The sequence below is a fragment of the Coturnix japonica genome, chromosome 1 (assembly GCF_054131305.1).
Source record: "Coturnix japonica strain WE chromosome 1, WE-NBRP24, whole genome shotgun sequence".
NCBI lineage: Eukaryota > Metazoa > Chordata > Aves > Galliformes > Phasianidae > Coturnix > Coturnix japonica.
The window spans coordinates 155607043-155634678 of NC_140663.1; the positions used below are offsets into that span (position 1 = coordinate 155607043).

General features: G+C 44.5%; 1 protein-coding gene across 1 annotated transcript in view; it reads left to right on the forward strand.

Annotated features, from left to right (window-relative positions):
* Positions 1-6091: 6091 nt before the first annotated feature.
* Positions 6092-27636, forward strand: part of LHFPL6 (LHFPL tetraspan subfamily member 6) — a 133178-nt gene continuing 111633 nt past the window's right edge. The window contains exons 1-2 of the mRNA XM_015851901.3: positions 6092-6291; positions 7903-8457. Of these exons, the coding sequence (XP_015707387.1) occupies positions 8073-8457 (385 nt within the window). The 5' untranslated portion in view covers positions 6092-6291; positions 7903-8072. The remainder of the gene's footprint in view (positions 6292-7902; positions 8458-27636) is intronic.

Here is a 27636-nt window from a genome sequence, read left to right on the forward strand (position 1 = left end):
AAATGTAGAGAGAAATCTTCCACAAGATAAGAGCTCTTTCCAGAGCAGGCAGCTTTGAATGGAAGAAGAAAACAATGTACTTTAATGACAAAGGAAGAACAACTTGTAAGGTGAAAGGAAAACACTTTGTAAAGGCAAATATTAGCACATACAATCCAACATACATCCCTCACTCTCTGCAAGAAAGGACGAATATGTGGCTGAACGGGTGTCTGTGCCTCCTCATCCACAGTGGAGGTCAGGTAGCTTGTGGTCTATGTGTGCACAGTGAATCTGGTTCTGCTGTATGCTCTGTGAGTATTTTAACATAGGCATGTGTAGGTATGGGTATATCTGCTTATCACATCTATACAAATGCATGGGGCCATGTGGATGTTATAAAGTTTTCTGACTTTTCTTTGCAAAAGCCTTTTAGATAAACTCCTTAAAACAAACTAACAAGAAGAACTTGGTCTTCCCTTGTTGAGAACATTATGAGATTCCCATTGTCTTGGAAGGGAGCAAACCATGAAGTGGGCACTGCATGGGATTCAAGTCACAGTGCTGGCATTACCTTTTTTTGCCATGAATAAAGCTGTGAGAGATTTCAGAGGCTTTCACATAGGGCTTGAGAGCCACATGAACCTCTGGGTATGATCTGGAGGAAATGAGCTTCCACTTGTGAAATGAATTGGCTTTTGTCCCCAACATGAGGATTTTCAGCTTTGCTTTCAAACCCCACCAGAAATCATTAGCTTCCTCCTTGGGAATGCGATTTAATACAGTGACCTAGATGCAAACGATTGCTGCAGCTTGGGGGAGAGGCAGCTGAGTGCAGTTTTGCAGCAAAAGGCCTGGGGGAAGGACCAGGGAGATGCCCTGCATCCCATTCACGCAGATACACACTCTATGCAAAATCCAGCAGTCAGGTCAGCGCTGCATGTTCTGCAGGTGCAGATGCTGCTGCTCAGCAGCATCAAGACAGCAGAACAGTACGGTTGTGAAGCAGGTGAGAGATTAGCGCAGAACGCAGTCGGGCTGAGGTCTATGCGCCGTCAAAGCTGTCTGTGCCCGCTGCCCAGCAAGCGGCACTGCAGAGCAGCGCTGGGAGCTCCAGCACCCCTCCCTGTTTCGGGGACGGGGCGAAAGCTGCTTTCTGAGGCTTTACACTCCTGTGCAGGACCCGTGTTTTCTTCACCGCCGTTTTTCTGCACCTGGGGAGGATGAGTTGATATATTCTGCTGGTAAATAAGTTGCCTCGATTATGTTGTGCTGGTCTCCATGCACAAAAAACAGACTGCCAGTAAATCAGTATTTCTTACTGAGAAATGCCTCGTTCACAATCCAGACTTTCCTTATTTTTCCAAGCCCACTTGGGAAAAATGGAAATTTAGGATTAAAACCACCCTTGTGCTTTTCCTCTGTGAAGGACCAAGCCTGTTAAATGAGAACGAGTCTGGGACTTGTCATCCCATACCTCCAGCATCTTTATGGCACTGATGAGGGCAGAGCAAGCATTCATAGAATCATTAAGGTTGGAAAGAGCACTAAGTCAAACCACCAACCCATCCCACCATGCCCACTCACCACATCCCTTGGTGCCACATCTATACAGGTCTCAAACTCCACCACCACCCTGGGCAGCCCATGCCACTGCCTCACTTCTCTTTCTGAGAAGTCTTTCCTTACACCCAGCCTGAACTCCCTGATGTTCCTCCCTCAGCTGCAGGTTTGGTGCCCAATGAGCCTCTCCCACTACCATGGGCCTCATTGGCAACGGGACATGAAAGAGATTATCAGGAGCTCATTTTGCTACAGCTGCTATTTGGCAAAGTGCAGTGCACCTGGTGGCTTTTATGTAATACATAATAAGTAACAATGCTTTAAAAATGAAACAGCTTAAGGAGGGTTTATTGCACATAATAAAGGATATTTCCCTTTTTCTCATATTGATTGATACTTCACTTGCAGGTGTGTCCAGAGATTAGAAGTGAGGTTAACAGCAAGAGCAGTAATTCCATTGAGACATTCATGCTTCACAGGCTTGTTCTGTTCGTGAATTTTCAGTGACGTGATTCGTAAAATTCACCACCATTAGAACAGTCATAAAGATAAATCCTAATCGTAACGTAGCATTGGAAAGGAACAGAAGAAAGAATGTTTTGCCCAGAGCTCAGTTGTTAGGCCAGGATTCAGGTTCAGATGTGACAGTCCTGTATCTCTGGAGTTCACTTCCACCCACAGTAGAAAACATTTAATGTGTGTAACTTGGAAGAGGCACCACATAGGGTATATTAGGATCTAGCAATTTGAATTTGTTTTCTTACCTTCCCCTGGATGAGAAATTCGCAGGTGTTAGACTTGAGGTGCTACTTTTTTGCATGATTAGTTGTTGTTTTCTTCCTGCTGCTGTGACAGAATTTAAAGTAAGTGTATTAATTATCAGATAGCTCCCCATAATACTCGTCTGCTTGGTTTTCAGTGACTGTATTTGAATAATTGAGTTGACTTTCTGCTGCTCCCAGTACATCGCCTCAAGTCTATTGTTGTGCCTACATCTTTCTTTTTCATTTAAAATCGAGTGCAGACATGACCTGAAGATCCAGTTTTGTAAGGTGCTCGGAACCATGAAGGCACTATCGCTCTCCTACAGACCACACAAGAGAAAACCAGATGGTGGCCTGTGAAAGAAAAGCTTCTTTATTTTTCTTTGCTTTTTATTCTTAAAGATGGAAAAATGAGATGGAGGTTCGCTAGCTGTTTCATTTTCCTTGGAGTTTAGGAACACACCTACTCCCCTATGGCACTTTATGTGACAGTGGATTGTCTTACAGGATATGCTGTAATGAAAGATTCTGTGGCTGGGGCTGTGATGTGTATATTAACTGGATTGATTTAGGTGCAGTGACAGGATTTTCTCGCTTTATTCTGCTGTGCTGATTAGCTCCATCCAGTCTGTAGGGCCCCAGATGTAACAGCAGCTTAGTCAATGGATCAGGGAGAAGAGAGACGGTAAAATCTATACGCATATTTTCCCGTCTCCCTGCTACAGCAGTTTTCTGACAGTGTGTTGGAAGGCGTTTGATCCGGTCTGACTTCAGGTGGTGCCAGCAGCGGGAATTCCACATCTCATATCCCTGCCACCAACTTGGAGGCTCTCTCAAAAGAGGATTCCGTTCAATCTCAGAATAGCAGAACCAATTTTTAAATCAGCTGCTATTTCAGAATAGACAAGGCCCCGGGGATCAGGACTATTATCCCCCTGTGGCGCAAGTGGTAGAAGTGCCGCTCTGCTACACAGGAGGCTCGAATCCCGGGGGGTTGGAGGTTGGACTCTCTAAGGTCCCTTCCAACCTGCACGAGACTATGATAATATGATATGATATGACTGCTGCTATCGTCTGCTCGGAGGTCTCAGCTTTTGTGGTTGTAGGAAAGATCATGGGTCCAGAAGCACTGTGCAGTAACTCCCTTCTTATTTCAGACAGGTTAGATATGAGTTGAAATATTTTGGCTTTCGCAGTAAAAATACATCTTAGCACGACATTCCCTGAAAAGACAGGAAATGTTGATATGGTTGAAGCATGCTGAATTGCAAACATTAGGGAAAAAAAAAAGGAATAAGAATTACATAAACATGCAGTGTGTTTGTCTTTAATCAAAACAAAGCTACTTGTCTCTCTGACAGCAAACGGATGGAGAAAGAGATGTTATTGAAGTGGATAAGCCATGTGGCCAGCTTGCGGGGGCATTCAGAGACAGTTGGCAAGATAAGATGCTTCAGGAGAGATGCAGAACTCTGTGTGCAGTCTCTACGAGGGAACGCAGAATGGCAGCAGTTCAGGGAGTGAATATAAAGGCCATATAAGGGAAGTAAATGGACTGCTGTAGAGACGCCATTAGCAAAGCAAACACAGACTTGGGGACCTTGGCATATACCGTGGAAGAGATAAATTGCATGAATAAATGCATACTTGTTTCCTTCTCCCTAGATTTACAAAGTCGGACGTAACCTAGAAACTGTTTACATGTGTGCAACAGAAGTTTTTCTGTAGTCATTTTAACGCCAAGCAATTTCTACCCCTGTCTAATCCCAGTGCGCTTAACTTAGACACATCTAACGTTGTTTCATTGTAACCAAGGCCTTGGGCTAATGAAAGAGCACCAAAATGATTCTTTAAGCAATTCCAGATTTAAGACAATACTTTCTCCTTCTCTCTCTTCATGCCAAGAGCACAGTTCCCATGGTGGTAAAAGGGAAGCAGGAGGTGAAACACCTGAGCGGGGCTCTGGCTGGAGGCACAAGAGTGGTCAGCATCAAGACACTCGCAGAAGCAGAGCTGAGCACTGGGGCATTTTGTAGTGGAGGCTTGGAACCATGCAGAACTGGTGTGAGAGGAGAGTGCTAGGAAGGCATACTGCAGAGCAGGCTCCAGTTCTCACTCCTAGGACAGTCACCCACCCTTTGGGCACAGCCACGTTCATGTTCTAGTGTGGCTCACTTTCAGGGTGAGTCTCCAGGTCATCCTTTGCTCAGTGCAGGAATGAGTGCGTTGGGTGGATGCTATTCAGCTGGCACTGGACAAGAAGACAAGGCTTTAGAAGGGCATCTAATGGGTCTTGAGTGCCAGAGAGACTTAGGATGGTGCAAATATACAGGAAACCATGTGGAAACACGTGAATATCCATCAGATCTTCAGCATCAAAAAACTTGCTGTACAGATGAGGCAGGAGAGTAGAATAAGATGATCTTCAAATTCCCTTCCAGCCCAAACCATTCTGTAATTCTGTTACTGGGTCAGGCTGATCTCTAATACTTGTTAACAAGAAACAGCCTGTGTGGGTACAGCTGGGGGGCTGTGGTTGTTTTGGGGGTATGCCTTTATTGTCTTCCTTGTGAAGCACATCACTATACGCACCTTCTAGCACCAAAATTGTATTGTACAGAATCACAGAGGTGCAGGGGTTGGAAGGGACCTCTGGAGATCATGGAGTCCAACCCCCTGCTAAAGCTGGCTCCCCACAGCAGGCTGCATCCAGAACAGAATCACAGAACATTTCTTTTATTTGAAGCACTTTTTTAACCTTCTTCTATTTGAATCACTTTTCCTTAAGGAATATGCTTGAAATGATAGGATGGAAAATGAGATTTTGCTAGATAATTCTCAATCCATTTTTTATCCTTTGAGAAAATATATGTTTTCATAAACGTTCTGACTTTAAGACTTTACATTACAGGGCAAAACCAGAGTCTTTTAAAAAGGAAAAAAGGAAAGGAAACCACCAAAAAACCCATCCAACAAAGTGGCTTTGTAATTTAATTCCGAACATGACTGTTGTTACTACTAAATGGTGTAAACACAGACTGAGTGCAATAAACCTCGCTTCCATTTAGCATTAATAATATTAATGATCGGTACTTAAATCACATGTGATGTTCCAGGACTGTAAAAGAAACATTACCAAAGAGATTTTCCCTGTCTGGTGCCGACATAATTTAAACTCGGCATAAAATTGTCTTCTGTTGGAGGGAATCTATTGGCGCTGTAGGGCGGGGAGGAAGAAGCAGAAATAGGAAATCCCAGCGGAGATCATCCCTCCTCGCAACCCCTCCCCAAAACTTTCCCACTTTAGACCCCGGTCAAGGCCTGGAGGCTCCCACCCCTCCGCCCGACCTCCTCTAGCCCCGGAGCTGCTCGGTACTCTGCTCACATTGCCTCTCGCTGTAGCCCAGCAGCTCCCTAACTGTCGGAAGCAAATCGCTGGCTCAGCAGCTCTCATGCACACACACAGACACACGCACTGCTCACACACATACCACGCGCTTAGCCCGTATTTTCCCATGTAAAGGCTGCACCCCCCTCTCGTTAACCCTCCCTTCCCGCCGGCTTTTTCCCCCTCCTCAGCCCTCTCCCCCGTTCTCTCCCTGCCGCCCCCGGCCTCGGGGCGCCACGTCCCCCCCCGAGACCCCCAGCCCCGCCCCGGGACGCCTCGGGGAGGTCCCTCTCTGCCCCTCGCCCCCGGCCCCGGCCGCGGCGAGTCCCGCCCGGGGAGGCGGCGGCGGGGGGAAGGGGGAGGAGAGGCGGCGGAGCGTGGTGCCTCCCGAGGAATCAGACGTGCGGAGAAGAGAGAGAAGGACGGGCCGGGTTGGTGCGGGGTGGGTCCCGGTGCCGGTCCCGCCCGCGTCGCCTCCGCTCCGGGACCGCAGTGAGAGTCGCTTGGGGCGGCCGCCACCCGCCGGCCCCGCAGCCGGGCCCCGCGCCCATGTGCTGCCGGCACCCGGCGGTGGCAGCCCCCGCACCGGGCGTGTGAGTAAGTATCCCGGCTCCTCGCGGCTTCCCCCGGCCTCCCGCGCCCCTCGGAGCCCGGCCCTTCCCGGCTGCATCCCCGCACCGCCAGCCAGTAGCCGCGTCCCTTTCCCGTTCCACCGAACTCTGCGGACCCCCTTCTGCTCCCGGCTCCCCGCTCTTCCCTTCCTGTCCCGCATCCCCTTCCCCGCTGTGGCCCCCGTTCTTCTCGGATCTCCCCACCGCTCCGCACTTTCCGCCCCTTTCTCCCGTCCTCTTGCTCCCTTGCTCCCCTCTGTCCCCTTGCCCGCCCCTTGCACTCCGCAGCCTTCTCCTCGCATCACCCCGGCGAGCTTCACTTCCCGGCCCCCGCTTTCCCTCGGGGAGCCCCGGAGCTCTCGTCCGCCCCCTTCTACCCCGGAGCGGAGGAGCGGGGTTTTGGGGCCGGAGGGACGATCCCACGCCCCAGAGAGAGAGAGTGTGCTGGGCGTGGGCTGGCAGCGCCCGGGGTGCGGAGCGGAGCTGCTACCCCGCGGGTTAGAAGGGTCCTGCCCCTATATCCATCCCGATCTCGTCCGCCAGTTGAGGGAACCATCTCCCCCAAGTGCCGTGACCCACTTTGCCGGAGACGTTTGGTGGCACGCCAAGATGCGGGCGGGTCCTTCCCCGGGAGATGCCTGCGGAGGGATGGAGGCGGCCCGTGCCCCGCTCCAAGTTTCTGTCCCCGGGGTTCGGGCTCTGGCAGGTTGGAAGGTGTTCGTGCAGATGGGCTGTGTCTGCTAGGAGCTGAGCGTGTGCTCTTCGGGCCTTTCTCAGCGTTATGGGAGAGACTTCTCTTTTTCTCAGTGTTTTAAAAGTAAACAGAAGTTTTGTGTGGTGCACATGCTTAATTTCACTTGCAGGCGCTGTCTCTGCGTTCCCTCCTGGTGCAAAGGAAGCTTTAATTTTATTGCCTGCGCGTTAATTGAGTTCACTGATTGGCGTCTAATCACGCTTAGAAAAAAAACGCCCTTGTAAATAGCCATTGGAATTCATTTATAGCAACTGTGAGAGATGAGCATAAATTTACAGACACAGTTGAAGCAGCAACCCAGAATGGATTAAACAAGAAATATACCCCAACCTCTGGGAAACAGCTTTCCTGAAACAGGCAAATGCATTGCAGAGCTGGGAGGCTGCGACTTGTCCGGGAGGAGCAGGAGCTAAAGGTGCTGGGTTTGGACTGGGAAGAAGCAAAGAGGTTTTGTGTTTAATGAGGTTTGCTGCTGCCACAGGGGTCTGGGATTGAAAAGCTCTAAGCAGTGTGAATGGTTTTGCATGGAAACTGTGAGGCCATGCCTAAAGCACGTTGCAGGAGGAGGGATGAATGAGACCTCGCCTTTTTCTCTATCAGCACAGGGAAGGTGAAGACGTGCCGGGGTGAGAGGTGAGCAGGGAAGCCCTGGCAGGGCTGCACAGCCCACATGCCTACCCTGCCCCCCCTTAGTGATGCTAGTGGCTGCAGGAATGGGACAGAGATGTATGATGTCTTGATGAGAAGTGCTGGAGGAAGGGAAGATGCTCTGGCACATAGATAAACTCTTTTAATGTCAGTGTTACTGAACTTGGCCTTTTCTCCTTTCTGCTGTTTAATCAGGGACCTTTGTCTTCATGATGGGAAGAAACATCCCCCTGGCTTTTAGGATCCGAGCTTCTCCCACTGTGAGGATTTGCCAAGTCTGAGAGACTCTGGATTATTTCTAACGTTCTAAAATACAGAGGGGCTTTCTGTCTCCCCATTGTGAGGGGCTTGGTGCAAACGTGAAGATGGCCTCCAGCCTCACATGTGCCGGCATGGTCTGGGCCCTTCTCTCCTTCCTCTGTGCAGCGGCATCCTGTGTGGGCTTCTTTATGCCCTACTGGCTCTTGGGGTCTCAGCTGGAGAAGTCGGTTTCCTTTGGCACTTTCCGGAGGTGTTCCTACCCAGTGCGGGATGAGAGTCGCCAAACGACCATCATGGTAGAACAGTGCGGCCGCTACGCCTCCTTCCAGGCCATCCCCAGCACCGAGTGGAGGATCTGCACGGTGGTGATGGGTCTGGGCTGCGGGCTGCTCCTCCTGGTGGCCCTGACAGCCCTCATGGGCTGCTGCGTGTCTGAGCTCATCTCCAGGACCGTGGGCAGGGTGGCAGGAGGCATCCAGTTCCTGGGAGGTAAGTGCTGCCTGCTTGTGCTGTGGTGTGGATCTTCACACTTAATTTGTATGGGTGTGGAGGCTTTGGGAAGAGGGAGGTATGAGGCAGACCACTTGGCTTGGCTACTTGACCACTGAGTGGCTGTCTGGGTGTTGGAATACAGCCCAAAGGCTTGTTCTCCTACTGCTGCTCTTGCGCTGAGCTCCATGCCTAGCTGTTAGATGACCTTTGAGAGCTACCTGAGAGGTTCAGCTCACAGAGCTATCTGAGCTGAAGACAAGGAGGGAATGTTTATCCCTGGTAGAGGAGGCTTGAGGAGGAGCCCTGCCAGGCTGCTGGCTCCACTCTGCCTGGTGGGGTTAGTGGAGGCTGCGGTCTAGACACTGCGTAGGAGAATCACCTCCCTTTCTTTTTTTAGCCTGTGAATTGTATGGCCTTAGCCATAGAGTGTTTGAAGGGTATGAGACAATAAGCAGGATCCTCCGGCGTGTTTTTTATAGGGCTGTTTTCCCAGTAAATCATCACTCGCCCCTGTCATCAGTGACACGGGGCTTGGTGGCACTCACAGTCACCTCATGCCACTTGGTGTGCACTGGCCTCTGTGAGGGGATGAGTTTATCTGACCAGGTGCCAGCATTTGGGCAGCTATTCTGGGCCCATTTCCTCCCATTTCCTGCCCTTCTCCCCCCAAACTGAGGTGCACTCAGGTAGGACAGTGGGTTCCCATCCCACATGCAAGATGCAAACACAAGCTGGGGTGCAGCTCAGGGGACACAACCGAGGCCCTGTAAGGGACCTGTGCCAGGCCTTCAGCTGGGTGGTGTCAGCATGGCTCCCTGCTGCCGGCCAGAAGCCCTGTTTCTGACTTTTGGAGCGTTTTCTGCACTTTAGAGCAAACTGACCCTGTCACTTTGCCTTTCCCTCAGCGCTGAATTCCTATGTTTAATCTGGCTGACAATTTGAAAACACGGCAGCTGTTTGAGAGTTAACTCTGCTGGAAGCTGCTGCTTCGAGAAGGCTGCTTCATTATAAAGCTCCGGTCAGGCAACCGGGGCGTGGAGAGGGTTTTCAATTCAGCAAAGCTCTGCAAGCCCACGCGGCCTGGCTAGTTTCACTGAAAGCCGTCACAGGCTCTGCTTGGGCTTTAACCACCCCCTCCTTCCAGTTGCTGCTCTGCTCATCTGGTTTTAATTTGTGTTTGGTGGTGCTGCGTGTCTGGGTCTGGTTACAGCCACCATAGTGAAACATGGACAGATGGACAAGGGGACATGGGAGGTGTTGGGGACCCTACACTGGGATGTCAGTGTGGGCCAAAGATGTAGGCTCTTCATCTAGGTGTCCTCCTGCTCAATGAAAACCCTTCAGACTGTACCATGGCCACTCATGTAACCACACTGCATCCCTTCCCTCCAGAAGGGAGTGAGCATCTCAGGAGGTGACAGTTCAAAGATATGTGAACCTGTGATGGGAAATGAAAATTGCCAGCAACTTTACTCACAGTTCAGAAATTATTTACACAGCACGTCCAATTTTCCCCTCTACTGGGTTTTATGGTTGTTTCTCATTTCACTCAGCACTGCTGGAAATGTGTAAGAAATGAACAAAGTGAGAACCCTTAATTTCTTAACCTGCTTAAAAACTGTCTGTGGGGACATCTGAGAGGGACCAGGTGGTCAAAGCCCGTATTTTGGCTGATCTGAAGGCACGTATGAGGGTAAATATCAGATCCTTACATCCTTCATCAGGTCTTCATCTGCTATCGATCAGTACAGCTCCATTGTTTAAATGACATAACTACATTTACACAGATGTTGACATTAGGCACTATAATCATTAGGTTGTTTTAAGTCAAACCGTGAGCTGTTGGGGTTATTTGCTATACAGGAATGCGGGTCTTTGTTCCCTATACAATGGTTTTAGGTTGAGATATATACCATGAGGTGTGTTTTGACTATGGCTCAGTGGCACTATTGTGATTACCACTTTAATTGGCCTCCAGCTGGAGATCTAGCCAAATATAACCCTCAAAAATATTTTATTTTGGGTTTTAAAGGACCTTCTACCATCATTATTGCGAAGGAAAAGCCTGGGGGAAAAAATAAACAGTGCACTGAGTGGTGCCTTTAACTCGTGTAATGTTCCATTCCTTTCCCTGTGTTTGGGCAAGGAGATGGGTAATGGTTTCACTTTCTGTTTCTTCTTGTCCTGGTCACCTGCACCAACACAGCTGCTGCATTCAGTGGTAGAGGATGAGTGTTTGAACAAACTGCTCTTTTCTTGAAGTTAGAAAGCAGCTTAGGTATGTTCAGTGTAGCTGGTTTAAAGTTATAATGGTGTTCTGCTAGTCTAGGATCTAAGTAGGTTTCCCAGTGTGGTTTAAAATCATGGATTGATGAGGAGCTAAGCCAACTGGAAGTGGTGTATAATGGGAGCCTGTGGGTGGGTGAGATATAGGCCGCCCCATGAGTTGCTAAAACTCACTTCATCCAATACTGGAAGTATTTTTACTGCCATGAAAGGTGTCAGAGAAGCATGTTTACCAGAGGTGCTGAGCAAACACCCTGCTCCTCTTCTTCCAGCAGTAACGAAGGAGAAGGAACTCCAAGTAGGTCAGTGGAATAGCACCTGTGCAGAAGTAGCACAGCTTGCACTATCTGAACTGTGCCAAGGTTTTACAGCTGGGATTTCCCCAGCTGTATGTGGTAACTCACGCGAGGGAATTATTCATGAGTGCTTATGCCACAAATCTGCTCTTATCATAAAAATTGAATGGCAGAGCCTGCAAGAAACTGCAGGCCCGTGTGGACCCAGAGTGGCTCTTTAGATGTTGTTTGTTTTTGTGTACTTTGTATGTGCTCTTTCAGACAATCCTGTCTGCGCGGCATACATGTATTTTATGTTGACTCCGGGATGTGCTGAGTTTATGTTCCTAACAGAAAGGTTGCATCACAGTCTTTCCCATTTGCAATTTTAGGAACCACTTCCTTTCCCATGTATAATCACGTGGCAGCACTGTAACTGTTGCAGCAATTGCTTACATGAAAAACAATGCTATCTTTAGCTTCTACTAAGGCAATTTGGTCAACAAGAAGTACCCCAAGTCCAGCCATTTATTCAGTGGTCTGCAGTCCATGGTCTGCAAACTGCTGCTGCAATGTCTCAGCAAGATGCCTCATAAGCATTTCTGTTGGAGCGCTTTGACATGCTGACAACCCAGGTGAAAGTTATGCTGTCTGTAACCTCTTGAGGGCACAGTTATGTAGACAGATACAGTCTTCGCTGGTAGCGGTAAGTGCAGCATTTCCAGCTGGTTTACTTTGAATGTTTGGTAGATAAAGAGATATGAAATGCAGCTAGAACAGATTGCAAGGATGCATCTTTGACCATAACTACTGAGGACACAACAGCAGGAAGTGAAGTTTAACAAATCTGTGGCAAATCAGAGTCTATAATTATTGATCTTCTTTTCATTGTATCTTGGCAAGTCAATTCCACTTAAGTGAGGAGCCTAGAAATTTGCAGGTAGGCAGCTCAGATTTGACATGCTAATTTGGAGAATAGTTTCGGTCTGTGAATGCAGCGCAATGATTTTAAGAATGCAGCAATAATTTGAAGAACATAACGAACTGAAAGGTTAACCAGTTTTATGAGAGACGGTGGATTAAAAGACGCAAGTGTTGCAAGGATGGTCAATTTAAAGAGTGTTACGCTGGCAAGGTGAAGCTTTTCATTAAAATAGTCAGTGCACAAGAATTATAGATGAAATTTCCACTTGCTCAGAACTCCCCTTGGCTCTGCAGGAGGCCTAAGACAAGCTCAAAGAGGTTATGAATCCAGGGGAGCAGAGCATGCAGTGACCTGCTGACTTAGAGGCCTCTCTGAATCTGACTCTTTGGCCTTGATTTTGAGTGGCATATGAAAAATGAGCCCTTACTATCATTATGAGTAGCCGTGTGGCTTATACTGTCATCTTTATTACTCATCACTTGCTGTGCAATCAGCGTACAAGTTTTGCCACTCCTTTCAGTACAGAAAGAAGCGGTACATTCTTTTCCAATCCCCATTTCTCTATTTTGTTTCCCTTGTGTCTCATGGGATCTCTAAAACTCCTGAAACTATGGTCCTTTAATTGCTGGTTAGAAAATATGGAGAGCTTTTGAAGCAGGCAGTGGTAAAACGAGCATTTAGTTAGAGAAGAAGGGGATGAAGATTCTAGCAGCTTCTGATTTCACCTCAGGAAAAAATGGGGCCTTCTGGAAAAAGCACCATATAGGCTGCCCCAGAATTCTTATCCAAGTGTCCTGTGACAGTACTGACCATAATAGTTTCTGATAACCATCACCTGTTCAGGACTTCTGTATATGGAGAGCTGATTAATAAAAAATTTTCTATCAAGATGAGCACTGAGTGTGTTTAGCACTGTGGGACTGTGTGGAGAAGCTATTCCTCAAAGGAAGTACTTGAGGAAACAGCTAAAGAAATAAGAGGGCCTCTTGGGAGAGATGGAGTCCGTGAGACTAAAGGACAAGAAATGTGGCTTGCAGCCAAAGGCAGCCCACAGGCAAGGAGAATGAAAGCAGCCTTGGGTCTGAGATTAGTTCAGGAAAAGTCATTAGGGGCTTTGGTGAAGGTAGTTGCGGACAACTACTGAGGCTAGAAACAGTCAAGGGAAGGAAATGAACTGCAGGCAGTGACCAGTAACCATTATTTTGTCTGACAGCTGCAATGAGACTTTCTGCTTTCTGTGTGGAAGACTAAGGTCAGGATCATTTTCTGCCTATGGGGAGAGAGTGTAACTGGGGAAAAAATAACAGGGAGAAAATGAGCCTTGGTGGGGGCAGGAAAGATGGCCAAGAGACTTCCAGGAAGTAAATGGTTACCCCAAACCCATTTGGGGAGAGTTCAGGTATGGGTGTCTGTTTCTATCCAAAACCAAGCAGTATTCTTCCCCTCCAAGTTTGCTTCTCAGGGCTGCTTAACACGCCTTTCCACACGTATTTCCCTCTCTTTCATCTCATCAAACGCAAAGCTTCAGTGACTTTGCTGTGCTCGTGTAGACATGTGACAGGGCAATTCCCATCCAGGGTAAAGACGAACTGCATGCTGCGTGGTAGGTATTAATCCAATGCATACATGCACATGTAAAGGCAAGAGGGGCATGTGGAAGGAGCGGATGCCTTACCAGAAGCTAACAGAATAAGAGCAAAAAAGGAACATGGCACTGTTAAATGTTATTTGTGAGTGATTATATGTCATGTTGTAGCCTGATAAACTCAGCAGTAATAAGGTCAGCAGAGAGCACTGTGACTGTTTAGACCGAGGTCTGCCTTAGCATGGGTTGCAGGACAACTGTAATGTAATTCCTATTTGAACAAGAGTATATCTCTGAGGAAAAACAAACAAACAAACAAACAAACAAAAAACAACAAACAGCCCATCTAGTCTGAATTTAATTCCAGAAAAACAGGGTCTTCATAAGTCATTCCAGTGGTAAATTACACTGACTGCTTTTCCTCCAGATCATTAATGCAAATATTAAAAAGTGCATCACAAGAATAGATAACTGCAAATTCACATTTGCTTAAGGATCACTGAAATTAGTCCTTTAAGATCCACCCATTTACTTTCTTTTTTAAATCCATTTAAGCTGTGCTGTATTGTGCCTTCTTTACTAAAACCTGTCTAGAAGCAGCTTCATGGCATCTGTGTTTCACACTATCGCTCCAAATTTCTATAGGTATCCACTAAGAGATTAAGTATAGTGTTTTGCAGCATCATCCTTTTTTAGCTTGCCTGTGCTTCCCTTGACTTGCTGAACTGCCTCCTGTGACTGCTAATGCTAATGTTCAGTGCCTGCTTCCCAGCACTACAAGGTGCCTTCACGTGCTGTCACAGTGCACAGGTCAAATTCTTGGATTGGAGTCCAGCTGAGAAAGGCTGGGAAGTATTATTGTTTGGGAAGATGCTAAGAACGAGGGAATTTAGAAGGTGATGTTATCTTTAACAGATTTTGTAGCATATGTTCCATTGAAGATTAGCCAGCTTTCTCTCAGCTGTATTCAGACAGAAAAGAGGAATTAAAATATAAAACAAATGCAAAACAAAAGATGAACTGATGGAATATATATTCCTTGTCGCTGTCAGTTTGTAAATTACATTAATTAGATTTTTGTTCTCTTAGTCAGGTGTAGCCTGTATTGCTTAATTCTTTTATCAGCACATTGCTGCCAAATCTGACTGGAAGGGAATTGAGGTTAGCAGGTGCTTGTATGCAATATGTGGAAAAAAATAGCAGGCTCTTAGATTCGAAACAATCCCCTTTCCTTTGACTGCCTTCCCTTTGGTTGCACATGTCCTCCCTGAAGCCCTAAGGGCTGCTGACCCTGCAGATCCAACAGCACTGCTCTTTGCACAATCTTTCCCTAAGGAGTCCAACTGAAGGAGATCCGAGAGAGTAAATGTTGCCATTGAAGCTAACACCAGCCATTGTAATGGAGCAGGTTAGCAAGCAAGATTACATAATAAACATTACTGGTCATAAAGTACAGAGTAATTAGCTCTGAGGACGTCACTCCTGTCATCAAGGGCATGAGGAGCGTTGAGCAAGCAAGGAGTTGTAATGCTCTTGGGATACTGGAGATGCAACCTGAAGAAGACAAATGGTGCTGGGAGTAGCCTTCATAGTTATCTGCCTCTGTTCGTTCTGTCATCAGCCAGTTGAGATGTCTTAACTCTTCTGGTATTCTGGAATCATACTGGGGAAGCAGCAGGGCCCTTATCAACTACAAATTTTCATGTGTTCTTTGAAATCAAGGACATTCAATGTAAATTGCTGTGCTAAATATTCCTGTCCTAAAGGTAACGTTATTTGATTGTGATGTTAACCTAAAATGGGTGTGGATCCAAGGTTGTGTCTGCTTGAAGTGTTACCCAAGTGAATCAACTGGTCTGTAGTTAACTGTTCTCTGAAACAAGTGTTCTGTTTTTCTTCCTCCCTATTTATATTCATTCCTAACATAATTTTCAGCTAAACAGAGGGAAAGAAAGAAAAAAACATGCTAAGTTTCAGCCTGGAGCAAGTTAGATTTTAAATACCTTGGAAGCACGATTAAAATGGAAATGCTGATGTGTTAAAAAAATAATAAAAGGTGCTGCTAAAATATGGAAAGACTTTCTTTTCTTTTCTTCCCTTTCCTATTGATGATGAATAAAAAATGATGTTTTGAATATTGTTGCAGCTGTGTTGGGTTTCAGCGGGTTTTTACATTAAGAACAACATTTTTGATCTGTAGAAATCCTGGAGTGCTGTTTTATTTATCTGCAGAATCAAGTTTAGGCTTCTCGCTTTTTATTTTCTGCCCTCTTTTATTAGAAAGAAACAATAATACTCAGCACTTCTGTGATGCTTTTCATTTCAAAGGGCTTTGCTTGCATAACCTAGTGAAACTTCAGGAAATGCAAGACATGGGAACAAATAATCTATTTTGCTCGTGCAGCCAGAGTGAACTCTGAGTTACTGCTCTTCTGATCCTCTACATTTATATTGATTAGAGCTGAATCTGGGTGTTAATGATTTCATTTCTGCCTTGAAAGATCTGGCTTCGTTTGGTTCCTGAGCTCTGTGAGATATTTGAATATTGCTGGGAGCATCAAAGTGTTGCAACGCTTTCCAGTGCGGATGAAGTAATATTCCCCACAGAGAGGACAGAATAGTTCCCAAAGGCACATTTTCCAGGATTTTGTCCGGTCTTGTGTTAAATGCTTTTATTCTCTTCTCTCAGGAAACACAGCTTAGTAGGCATTCTACTTGGAACATTTCCATGATGTCCAGCCTGCATTTTCCTTTCCTTGCTCACATCCCTTTACTTCTCCAATGCACATTTTTATCTCCTGACCTTTGGCTTTGCAGAGTAGAATAAGACAGTTTTCAGTCTCCTTCATCACCTGGATGAAGACAAGCACATGAGAACAACCGAGACATTGTTTCCATGCAGTGGTGTTGGAAGGAGTGTGGCTTAATGAAGAAACATGGAATATATGCATACCACCTAAACATCACCCATAGCTGTGTGCCTTGTGGTGGCCATCATGTTGGCTGTTTCTCTGCTCAAGTATTTCTTTTTGCTCGTTGCAATATCTTGGTTGATTTTAGAGATATTAAGCTTCCTCTGTTGCTCAAGTCCAAGGACCTAAGTGGCATTCAGTCTGTATGGAGACAGCATTAAGTTGCAGAGGACCAAGAAGGGCACACTCTCCTCAGTCTTGGGATGACCCTGGCACCACAAGATCACAGGTCAGAGAGATAATATTGCATTTGACAGATCACTTCTAGCAGCTGTCCTGTATCTTCTCAGGCATGAAAAATTGAGCATGGTCAGTGCACCCTGACAATGCTAGTGGTACAGCTGATTCACTGGGCTTGATTAGATCTCATTTACATTGTTTGTTCCACTGTCAGTCCCCTGATGTCACAGGTACCTCTGAGAACAGATGCAGATTTGTTTGCCCACTTTTCCTTAGAGCCTAGATTGCTGAGATCGACAGCAATATTCCTCCATGGGAATTAGGGCAGGGCAGAACGGCTCAGCACAGTTGCTACTCACTGAGCTCATGGGATTTGGAAGAGGCTGGTGTTGTGTAGCAGTGCAGAGAGGTTCCTTAGGTGCCACATCTTACCTAATTCTCTGGTTGCTATGTACTAACTGCATTAGTACTAAGGCATTAAAACAACAGTATTTTCAGGGGGTTACTGCACCAAGAGCTGAGTCCAGCTTGAATCGATTTGTGGACTTCTGAGTGAGCTTGGCAGTACTTTGTAGGAACATAAAGAAAACTCTAATGAAAGAAAACCTAAACAATTATCTGGTATAAAATTATTGTTATGTTTATCTTGTAACACAATCCAAATAGCTCCAGAAAGAAGTAGATGATGCAGTGTTTTGATAAAAACATATCATTTCTGCAGTAATGTAAAGATTTGCACCTTTCCTTTGCAGTCTGACAGTTCACTTGTCTTGTTCTGTCTCCCAATAAAGATGACTTTGCAATATAAAGTGGTAGTGTTGATTTGAGAAGAATAGCTTTCTAATAAATGCAAAGGGATCCGGAGTTTGTCCCTTGCATTGAGGAGAAAGGATTTGAGATAAAGCCGTGGATGATCAATCTGGAATTACAAAAGCTGCTACTGAAATACAGCGCTCTATGAAAGGATATGAAACCCGCTGGCAAAGTGGAGTGTAAGAAATAGCCTGAAGGCTTCTGAAGAATGTGCTTCACGACTTCTTAACGAGCTGAAGATTTTTTGTGAGTACGCAGCTAACTGGAAGCCCATTTGTGAATACATTTTCCTAAAAAAAAAGAAGAAAAAATCAGAGTAATCTTGATTATTCCCAAATTGATTAGCAAATTCAGGTCAGCCGCAATACAGCAGAATGCCAGATATTGGTATGGATTACCAGGACACATTAAAAAGTGCTTAGTTTCAAGGAGCTGTGGAAACTGGGGTAGTGTGATGTTAGGGGACTTTGTGAGTACATGCATAAGAGGAAATCTCTGCTGTATGTCTATGAGCTTCGACTTTTCCTTTGGAGCTTTGCATGTCTGCCAATTGTAAAAGCACTTTTAGTCACACAGAGTTACTGCTGTCACTATGGATGCTGCTATTATAATGTAGCGAGTTCCAGAAACCGATCATGCAGATCACTGGGGGAAGAGACAGCTGCTAATCCAAAGAAATCTGAAACAAAGTCAGACTGGGAAACAGGGCATGCTTTGAATTCATGACATTTTTAAATGTCTTCAGACATACATAGCGTGTGCTGAGTCACAGAGGGTATTAGGGTGTTTTGGGTGCTGTGCCTCCAGCTTGTTGGGTCTGCTTCCACCTCCCCTGGCATTGTAGCTTGCAAGGAATTCCATTGGTTCACATGTGTTTTTCTGCCACAGCATTAAAAATATGGTGAATGGCGCTAAACACTGGGATAAAGATCTTTACAGCCAAGGCAGATTCCCAGACCATTGTGGGCACATTCTGCAAAATTAAGAGGTTGTTGTAAAAGTCACCATTTTTACAAGAATTTCTTTTTATAGGAGTCCCAGTGGATGGCTTAGGAGAGCTTTGATCAGTCTCTACATCTCCTTTCTAACCAGAGACTCTCTCTCTATGATTCTATGATTCTCTGCATAACACTTCAGGCTCACAGGCAGACCAGCAGGAGCAGGACCTGGCCACTCAGGCCAGGTTTTGATGATGGAATCCATCAGCAAGGTAAAGCTACAGACCTCAAGCCTCAATGTATGTCCAGGGTCTAAGGCAAACACTGATGTGCACTGCCCATCTGTCCTCTAAACTACTCATAACTGTTCAAAGCACTGAAGTTATGAATTTAGGACAAGCTACTTCTAACAAGTAAGGTGGGCTGTGCAGCTTTATGGCCCCTTGTGCTACCATAATTTCAGAGGATACCCCCGTAAATGAATGCAAGCACAGTTCTGTTTGCTAGATGACACTGTTCCTTAACAGTGTTTCAAACTAATACTGTGTAATAGTTAAAGAGTAAAGTGATTTCTTGGCATCCTGCAGTGGAGGGGTGGTTTGAAAACCATTCTCCTTGTGAGCTCTGAGCCATCTGTTGATCACTGTCCATTTCTTCCTTCTTATCTCATGTTAGCATTTGGTTTTATGCTCTCCTCGGTTGGCTTCAGTTGTGGGGAGGGACATGATGGCTGAAGTTAGTTTGTGCGGAGCCATTAATAATTCTGTTTAGCTTGTTCCTCTTTTCCATAACAATTTGCAATGAAAACTGTCAGGAAAGAGCTCAGTGACCTGCAAGGGCTGGGACAAGCCTTGCGCTAGGGATGGCAAATTCCCTTTGAAGCCACTAAGCTGGAGATCCGGTGCTAAGAACACAGGAAGCAGGAAGGATAAATACTGTAACTTTTCATCTCATGCGTAAGAACTGCCGTCTGTTTTGATCTTGTGATAGAGAAAAGTCATTCTGCTTATCTCCCCTAAAATAGTGGCTAGTCCGATTACAGGCTTTCCTGCCTAGCACCTTTTTAAATTCAATTTGGCTGCCTGTGCCCTTGGCACACAGTGGGTTTCATTAAATTTCACAGCAGTTAGTTTTCATTCCCTCTGTGACACCTTTTTATCAACATTTGACTCCAGTGTAATTTCAAGCAATTGTGCTTTTTTTCGTGGTTTTTTTTTTTTTTTTTTTTTTCCTTTCCTTTTTGCAAAGCGTGTGTACCATAACAATTTGGCAGAGCAGGTGGGGGAAGACGACTCAGATACCATTGCAAATCTACCTAGAAAACTGATGGGAAGCTGGGTCAGCCCTACACTGTTCTTTTTTCGCGTGTGAAGATAAGGGAGCTGCTTCTCTTCCCTCTTAGTTGGTATCAGCAGCCAAGACTGTCAAAAGTGCAGTTAAAGAGCTTGCTGTAAGAGGCAAATTTCTCTTCCTTCAGGCTAATCGCAGCTTTATTTGAAAAGCAGAACTAGTGGACTGCAGCTGAACTGACAGCCCGAGGTTCTGAGACGAGCTTTCTGGAACCCAGGATGCATGACGACAGGAGTTTTCTTTTCAAAACCAGATGAGAAGGCTGGTTTGCTAGGAAAGTGTGTGTGCATGCATGTGTGCAGGAATGCGGAGAGCAAACGTGGCTGTTTTCCATTTAGTACACGATGCTCAGTCCCTGTGGATGGGGGGAAGGGAGGCGGGCGCACCAACACAACTCTGGCTCCGCTTGGTCACACCGTTGCTACCTCCACCCTGGCACACAACAGTATTTCTCTGGGCTGTGTTTGAGGCAGATGCTGGGTGGATTTGTGTTAGGAAAGCTGGAGGTTATGGGCAGCTTCCTGCCTCCTTCCCTGGAAGAGGTTTTCCATGGATTTTCTTATGCTCAGCCCTTTGCATGTGTGTATGTGACAGCTGTTTGGTGAGTCGGCCGACTGTAGTTTACATCTCAGGCAGTTGTTTGAGCTGGTTGGAAAGGAGTTCCAAAAAAGGCATGGTGCCTCACTTGCACTACCTCCAAATGTCAAAGAATCATAGAATCCTTAGACTTGGAAGGGGCCTTTAAATGTTATCTAGTCCAGCCCCTCTGCAATGAACAGAGACATGCACAGATGCATCAGGCTGCCCTGGGCTTGATCCAACCTCACCTTGAAAGTCTCCAGGGACGGGGCATCAACCTACAACACTAGGCCACCTGTTCCAGTGCCTTACCATCCTTTCTGTGAAATACCTTTTACTTATATCTAACTTAAATCTGCTCTCTTCGAGCTTGAAGACGTTTCCCCTTGTTCTACCATTGCAGACCCTGCAAAAGGGTCTGTCCCTTTCTTTCCTATAGCTCCTCTTTAGATACTGATACTCAGGTCTCCCCAGAGCTTTTTCTTCTCCAGGCTGAACAGACCCAGCTCTCGAGGCATGTCCTTGTAGGAGAGGTGTTCCATCCCTGGGATCACTTCTGTGGCCCTCCTCTGGACACTCCAGCAGGTCCATGATAGACTTTGCTTTATGGAAGAAAGCATAAGTTATTTTGTGTGAGCTTTTCTTTTCCCTACTAATCAAAATGTAAGAATACAGAGTATTCCTTGGCCTAAGTATGATGGCACAAAGTTAAGGATATTTACTGTAGTATTTCCAGTAAGAAGTGCCCCACTGTAATTAGCAGATTACTATGGAATTATGCAGGTATTTGATAACAAGATTATTCTAGACATCCATAATTCTAAGAATGTTTTACCAATGTGACCAGTTGTAGCTCTGAAAGACTAAATAATCAAAAGCTTATTTGGGAATGTATAAATTCTAGAAGAGTTTTATCTTGACGTTTTATCTTATTAAGACTTAATAGAAGACTTTGTCCTGTTGTTTCAAGATGACATGTTCCAGTATCAGTGCTGATGAACACATGACTTGCTGGCCTTTCAGGAAGAGAGATGCAAGACTGCTAATGATATACTGTTTCTGACAGGCTCCTCTGAGTATTTATGGGCCTTGATATGTATGCAATCTATGGTTATTTCAAATCTGATTAACATTTCTGAACCTAAGCTAAAGTTTGTACTTGACATTTCAATAGTGTCGAGGCAAAATTAATCAGAGCTCAAAAGATATGCATTCTTCCTGACATGCTGGTGATGGGGAGAATATAAACCTCTGAGAACAGCCTGCTGAAAGTCAGAATGTAGCCTGAGTTTTGGAAGGCATTCAGCAGGAATGGCTTACTGCTACGGACAGGCTCTGAGTGGGTGTGCAGTGTCAGAGCTGTGTTTACTGACTGTGGCACCAGCTTAAATGAGTCAGAACTCTGCTGAGTTACTTGTCCTGCAATAAGTCACTTGGAAATCTTCTTATTTGTGAAACATTAGCATATTAAATATGCAAACTAATCTCTCGAAACAGGTCTGATAAGCAGCGTTTTTAAATGTACTCTGTCAAGACATTTTTCAGTCAATGAAGCTCAGCAAACAAATTCTTTCATTTCAGGGCCCTCATGAGAATAGTAAAAAATTATACTTAGTTGTGATTTTAAACAGCATGGCTGTCTGTCTGTAGTAAAAATAAGCAAATGGAACAAATTGTTATGGAGGCTTTTCTTTTTTGTTGTCTCTTTTTAAAGTAGGTCAGCGATAGCCTTTGTGAATTTCAAAAGATGCTTAACTCAGCCTCAGTGAAGCTATTGTGTTTGAAAGGCATCTGATCAAATACTACGCCTCTTAAGAAGTCATGCTTTTATTTTCTCTGTGAAATAAAACTAAATCACAGAATCATAGAGAACAAAGAAACCTTAAAGTTTTCAACCTGTCACAGGCAGGGAAGGCTCCCACTAGACCACATTACTTAAAGTTCCATCCAACCTGACCTTGAACACCTCCAGGGAGAGGCATCCACAACCTCTCTGGGAAGCCTGTGCCACTGCCTCACTGCTCTCATAAATGAGGGATAAGCAGTAGCTGTGTTTAATTACCTGGTGTCTGTACGAAGATAAGATATACTGCATTTCTGCAGACGTGACTTTGTGTTTTCCTACATAGATTCAGTTTTGTCCTTCTGAATATAGTGGAGCTGGATGGCGTTTTTAGGAGGAGCGGGAGCATAAGCTGTTTGTTAAATTAGTTTTGAAACTGAAAGTCTGTTGCCATATTTTCAGTCTGGAAGAGACCACCCAGTGAGCAGATGAAAGTAAATAAGGATCTGCATGGAAGCAGCAGCTCTTCCAAATGCTAATATCAAGGCAGCTAAGGGAGACCTAGAAGGGGCAAGAAGCTTGGGTGAAAGAGTGATCAGACTATATTAATTTCTTTTCTCTTTCTGACTTAATGTTTATAATTTCTCCTTACTTGTTGCAAAAAATTGTCTTAATTTTTACAATGGCAAGAATAAAACAACCTCCACAACATCCATTTACTTCTGGATGTGGTACATTGTGAGTTGCATACTGATCCATTGACACAGGGACCTGGATTTGTTCTTACATCTGGAAATCATTAATGTTTCTCTCATAAAGTCTCTTTGATTCCATTGCACATTTTCTTCCTTTCCTCTCAGAACTCTTTTCAGAGTACTTTATTCCTCATCCAGCAAGCATGCCTTAGTCATCATGATGAAGATTGTTCCCATTCAAATACAGACTGTTTGGACTCTCATTAAGATATCAGAAGTTTTACTTATTCTCTAAAGATGCAAGGAGAATGGTGAATCCTCTGTCTTGCAAACAGATTATAAGCAGTATTGCTTCCAGATCATGAATGAAAGTTCACTTTGAGAACACACTTGGGCTGCTGCAAACCGAAGTGAGAGCTGACATGGTTTTCAGTGAGCTTAAACAGTACATAAGACAGAATGGAAAGCAATTGTTGACCAAAGCTTACAGTCTCAATAGGTTTAAATACAAAATCAAAAATTAGCATCAGATTTTTCATTGAGTCCTCCATTCAGAAGCAAAACTGAGAAGGCAGGTGTATCTTTATCAGTCTTCACAGAACCATAGAATCACAAGGTTGGAAAGGACCTACAAGATCATCTAGTTCAACTGTCCTCCATTTATCATACCTACAGAAAACCACTAAACCATATCTCCTAGCTCCCTATCCAGACACCTCTTGAACACTGCCAGGGATGATGACTCCACCACCTCCCTGGGCAGCCATTCCAGTGCCTGACCACTCTTTGAGAGAGAAAGTTCCTTCTTATGTTCAGTCTAAATCTCATCTGATACAACTTGTGGCCGTTTTCTTGGGTCCAGTTTGTTGCCTGGGAGAAGAGGCCAAGCCTCTCCTCATCACAACCTCCCTTCAGGAAGTTGTAGAGATGGATAATGAGTGCAAAACAGAACAGAAGAAAATATAACATTTGAGGGAACTTAAAACCACATATAGATGGTGTTGTTGTTTTGTGTTTTTTTTTTCTTTTTACTATTCAAGCACACAATTTGATGTCATCTCTAGCAAAGATGAATGACAGAATTCAATATTCAAAGCTAAAAAAGTACCTTTGCATAAAATCCTTATCTTCACAGTGTTCCTTAGCACTGTTGCAAGGAGTATATCCATTTTGCAGATAGGAAGCTAGAAGCTTGCTGAAGGTGGCTTATAAAACTCTCAGATAAGTATTGATTAGAGGCCTTGCAGATATTAGCCTCATGTGCATCCACTGAACCAGCTGCCATATGGAAACACTTCTAAGATATAGAGTTGTAACAGTGTGCCTCTTCCTTACATTAAATTATGACTACAGGATTATCTGCTTAGCTTTTCGGAGGCAAACAGAAGCTTACACTGTATGCAGCCTGAGCTGGTGAGCAACTGTGCAAATGTTGTTGGTCACAAGCTAACACACACTGTTTCTTAGGGCAATTTACCCGGCAGAGCTTCTTGTTGCCCTAATTAAAAGGCTTTGTTTTACTCTAGTTATGCAGAAGGCATGTCCTAACTGAAAGACACAGCAAACTTTCTTTCCCTAAGGAAGCTCTTCTTGTAATAATAAATGGCACCCCATGATTCAAAAGAGGTCATAACTTCTTTTATGTAGAAAGATTATATATGCTTATTTCGAATCATAGAATCACAAGGTTGGAAAGGACCTACAAGATCATCTAGTCCAACCATCCTCCCATTGCCATAGCTACCACAAGCCACTAAACCATATCTCGTAGCTCCTCATCCATGCCTCTAGAACACTGCCAGGGACGGCGACTCCACCACCTCGCTGGGCAGGCCATTACAGTTTAGGTGATTGGTTTTCAACCTTTCTTGACTGACTGACAAACTCCTTGGCTGCTATAAGGCATGGCAAAGTTTGCTGAGCATAGGTACCTTTTGTGGATCCTTTATGAAGGCCTGTTATACTTCCTGTGCTCATGCATCACAGGCCGAGACCTACCGAAAGACCAAATTTGTTACTTTTGGTAAGTTCTGTTAAGGATATTATCCCCATGTGCAAAGAACAGTAATCCCATATGCTTCTGTCTAGGAAAGGAAAAAAAAATAAAGAAAAAGCAAGAATTACTTCTGCCATACAGATCAGAAAGAAGATTTTAGATCAAAGAGTTAATGGAGTCATTATGTGGTCATCCGTTGCATATGGAAGATCCACAATTACTATCCTTCCAATTTATTGTGCAAATATGTATTTAGAAGTTTAATGAAATGTAGATTATATATTCATTTGAAAGAGTTCTTAGAGTATTGGACCACAATTTCAAGCTGGATCTTTCTCAGGAGCAATTAAAAGCTCTGCAGGTTACATGCCACTGTATGAGCAATACTTTTCGACCAGCAACAGTGCACTGTAGTCATGAATAAGGAAGAAACTGAAAGCAGTAGAGGGGTAGGCATGGCTTTTTGGTTGGCACTTCAAAGTCTTCAAGTTTGAACTACTCTTGAGGTATCCCCACGTTCGGTTAACATGGGTAGAAAGCATTGTATAAACGCTCCTTCTTTCCACTCTTTTTCTGCATTTTAGCCTTCAAGTTGCAGTAATCTGAGAATTTTTTCTTTCATATATCCTGATACAGGGAATCCTGTATAGCTCAGCTCAGGCAAATGACCCTCTGGCACACCCCAGAGATGAGACTCTCCAAAGGTGGGCTGTGGAGAACTGGGGCAACTCTTCTGTGTGCTGCCGTGCAAAATAAAGTGTCCAATGGAACATTTTTTTGATGATGCAATCTCAAGATTAATTTGTACAGACGGTTAGCAGAGGACACATTGAAATTAATAATTTGAATTTGCATATGGAAGGAGTGAGTCAGAATGACTTTGCACCTGTTGGCTATTATGCTATTATGCTTGATATTTTAATACTTCATGCTTCTGTTTTAGTGATTATTTTCATTTTTTCAACTAGAAAACATCACAAAAAATACTGTTACTTTTTATTTATGTAAGATGCTTAAATTATACTTCTGAAGTTTTCCCCAGCATTTTATTTATCATGCAGTCATAATTATTTGGTTCCTCCTCCTCAGTATACTTTAATTATGGCTTTATAGACAACAGCCACTGAGCTGAGTCTTGTTGGGTTGATCAGTTGCACAGAGTGCCTTCCATGCTCTGTAAAGAGTTTGCTTGACACTTGGCAATTAAATGAAATAGACTTTTTGTCTTGATTCTTCCTGAGGGCTGGGGGAATATCAGGCAACCAGTGATGCAGCTTGCTTCTCAGATGCGTGGCAGATTCTCCCTGGCAGTATGAAAAGGACAGGTGAAATAAATTATCGAGCTGCCAGCTGCTTTAAACGTTCCTCTTCAGCTTTGTAACCCAATCTTGTCAAGTTTCTGGGATTTGATGCATTTTCTGTGTGGGTCTTCTTCAGTCTTTTCAACTGTTGACAGAGAGAACCTCCTACTGAAGTTATTAGTGCCTGAAACTCAGAAGTGCGTTCAGCTTCCTCTCTAATGCAGGACTTTCTACAGAATAAAGGCATCTCTTCTCATGTGTTTGTATTTAATATGTCCTTTTTGATGGCCATAAACTGTGGTGCAGTGACTGGAATCTGTACTTCTGTCAGCTTATTTCATAGTCTTTTATTCACCTGTTTACTGCTGGGACAGTGCTATTGGCTCTTGTGGATTTTCTCCAGCTTCACTCCCACTGTACCTGAAATCCAGATATACACTCACCTGTTTTTTGCAGTACACAGGCAAAACCCCAACTCACTTTACATGGAAACGACTCAGATCTACTGAGTTTTTAAGCTCAGTGGAAGTAAAACCTGAACTTAAGAGTTTATTGGCAGCTTTATCTCTGAAAATATATCCATTGCACATCCACAAAAGTAACTTTGCCTTTCTGTTTCTTTTTCTTATACCTTTCTTTATGAACAGTGTACTTGAAATCAGTGCTACAACTCTGTGCCACTAACCATTTCCCTAAGTGTACTTAGTTTGTCATTCAGAAGCAAAGTTTGCCATTAATTTAACAGTAGACTAAAATCTTTTCATTTGGATAAAAACATTGGAAAAACTCCTTGAACTTACCTTAAAATAGTGATGAACCAGCCATATTTCTCAGTGGTTTCTAATGTGACTTGCATCTGCTCTGTCTTAATCTGTATCATACCACTGTGTTACCCACTGGGAGATAAAATGCACTGTCATTAAAAGACAGCTCCCAGAGGGAAAGACATGCAAAACTTGTTTAATGAAGGCAGATATGGAACACTGAAAGAAATTCTAAATTATTTTTGGAGTATTAATGCTCATTTCTTCTTGGACACGTTCATCTGGTAGTTTTATTAACAACTTTCCAAGAACCAGGCTATTAGCAGGCAAGATGGAGGGCGCTATTGGAAAACCTGGGAACCCTGATTTCTGCTGGCCGTGTTGGCGCCACTCCTTGGTTCTGCAGGGAAGACTGTTGGGTCCCCTGATGCCAATTCCTTCAGTGTGTGTTTTGAGACGGGAGGACAGAATTTGGTTTTGCAGTTGGTGATTTCATATTCCAGGCTTGCTCAGAGGCTTCATTAATCATCTCACCAGGTTAAAAGCTTAATTTCGATCATAAGGAATAATAATTCCAGGAGAAGTAGCCCAATTTGGTGAAACCAAGGAAGCCTACAAGCAGTGAAAGGGTTCCCTGGATGACATTTTGATACTCCTTTCTCTGTGAGGAAAAGCATTGTTCTGTGAATGATCCCTATCATGTTGCAGCATCAGTGTACATCCACACTGGCATT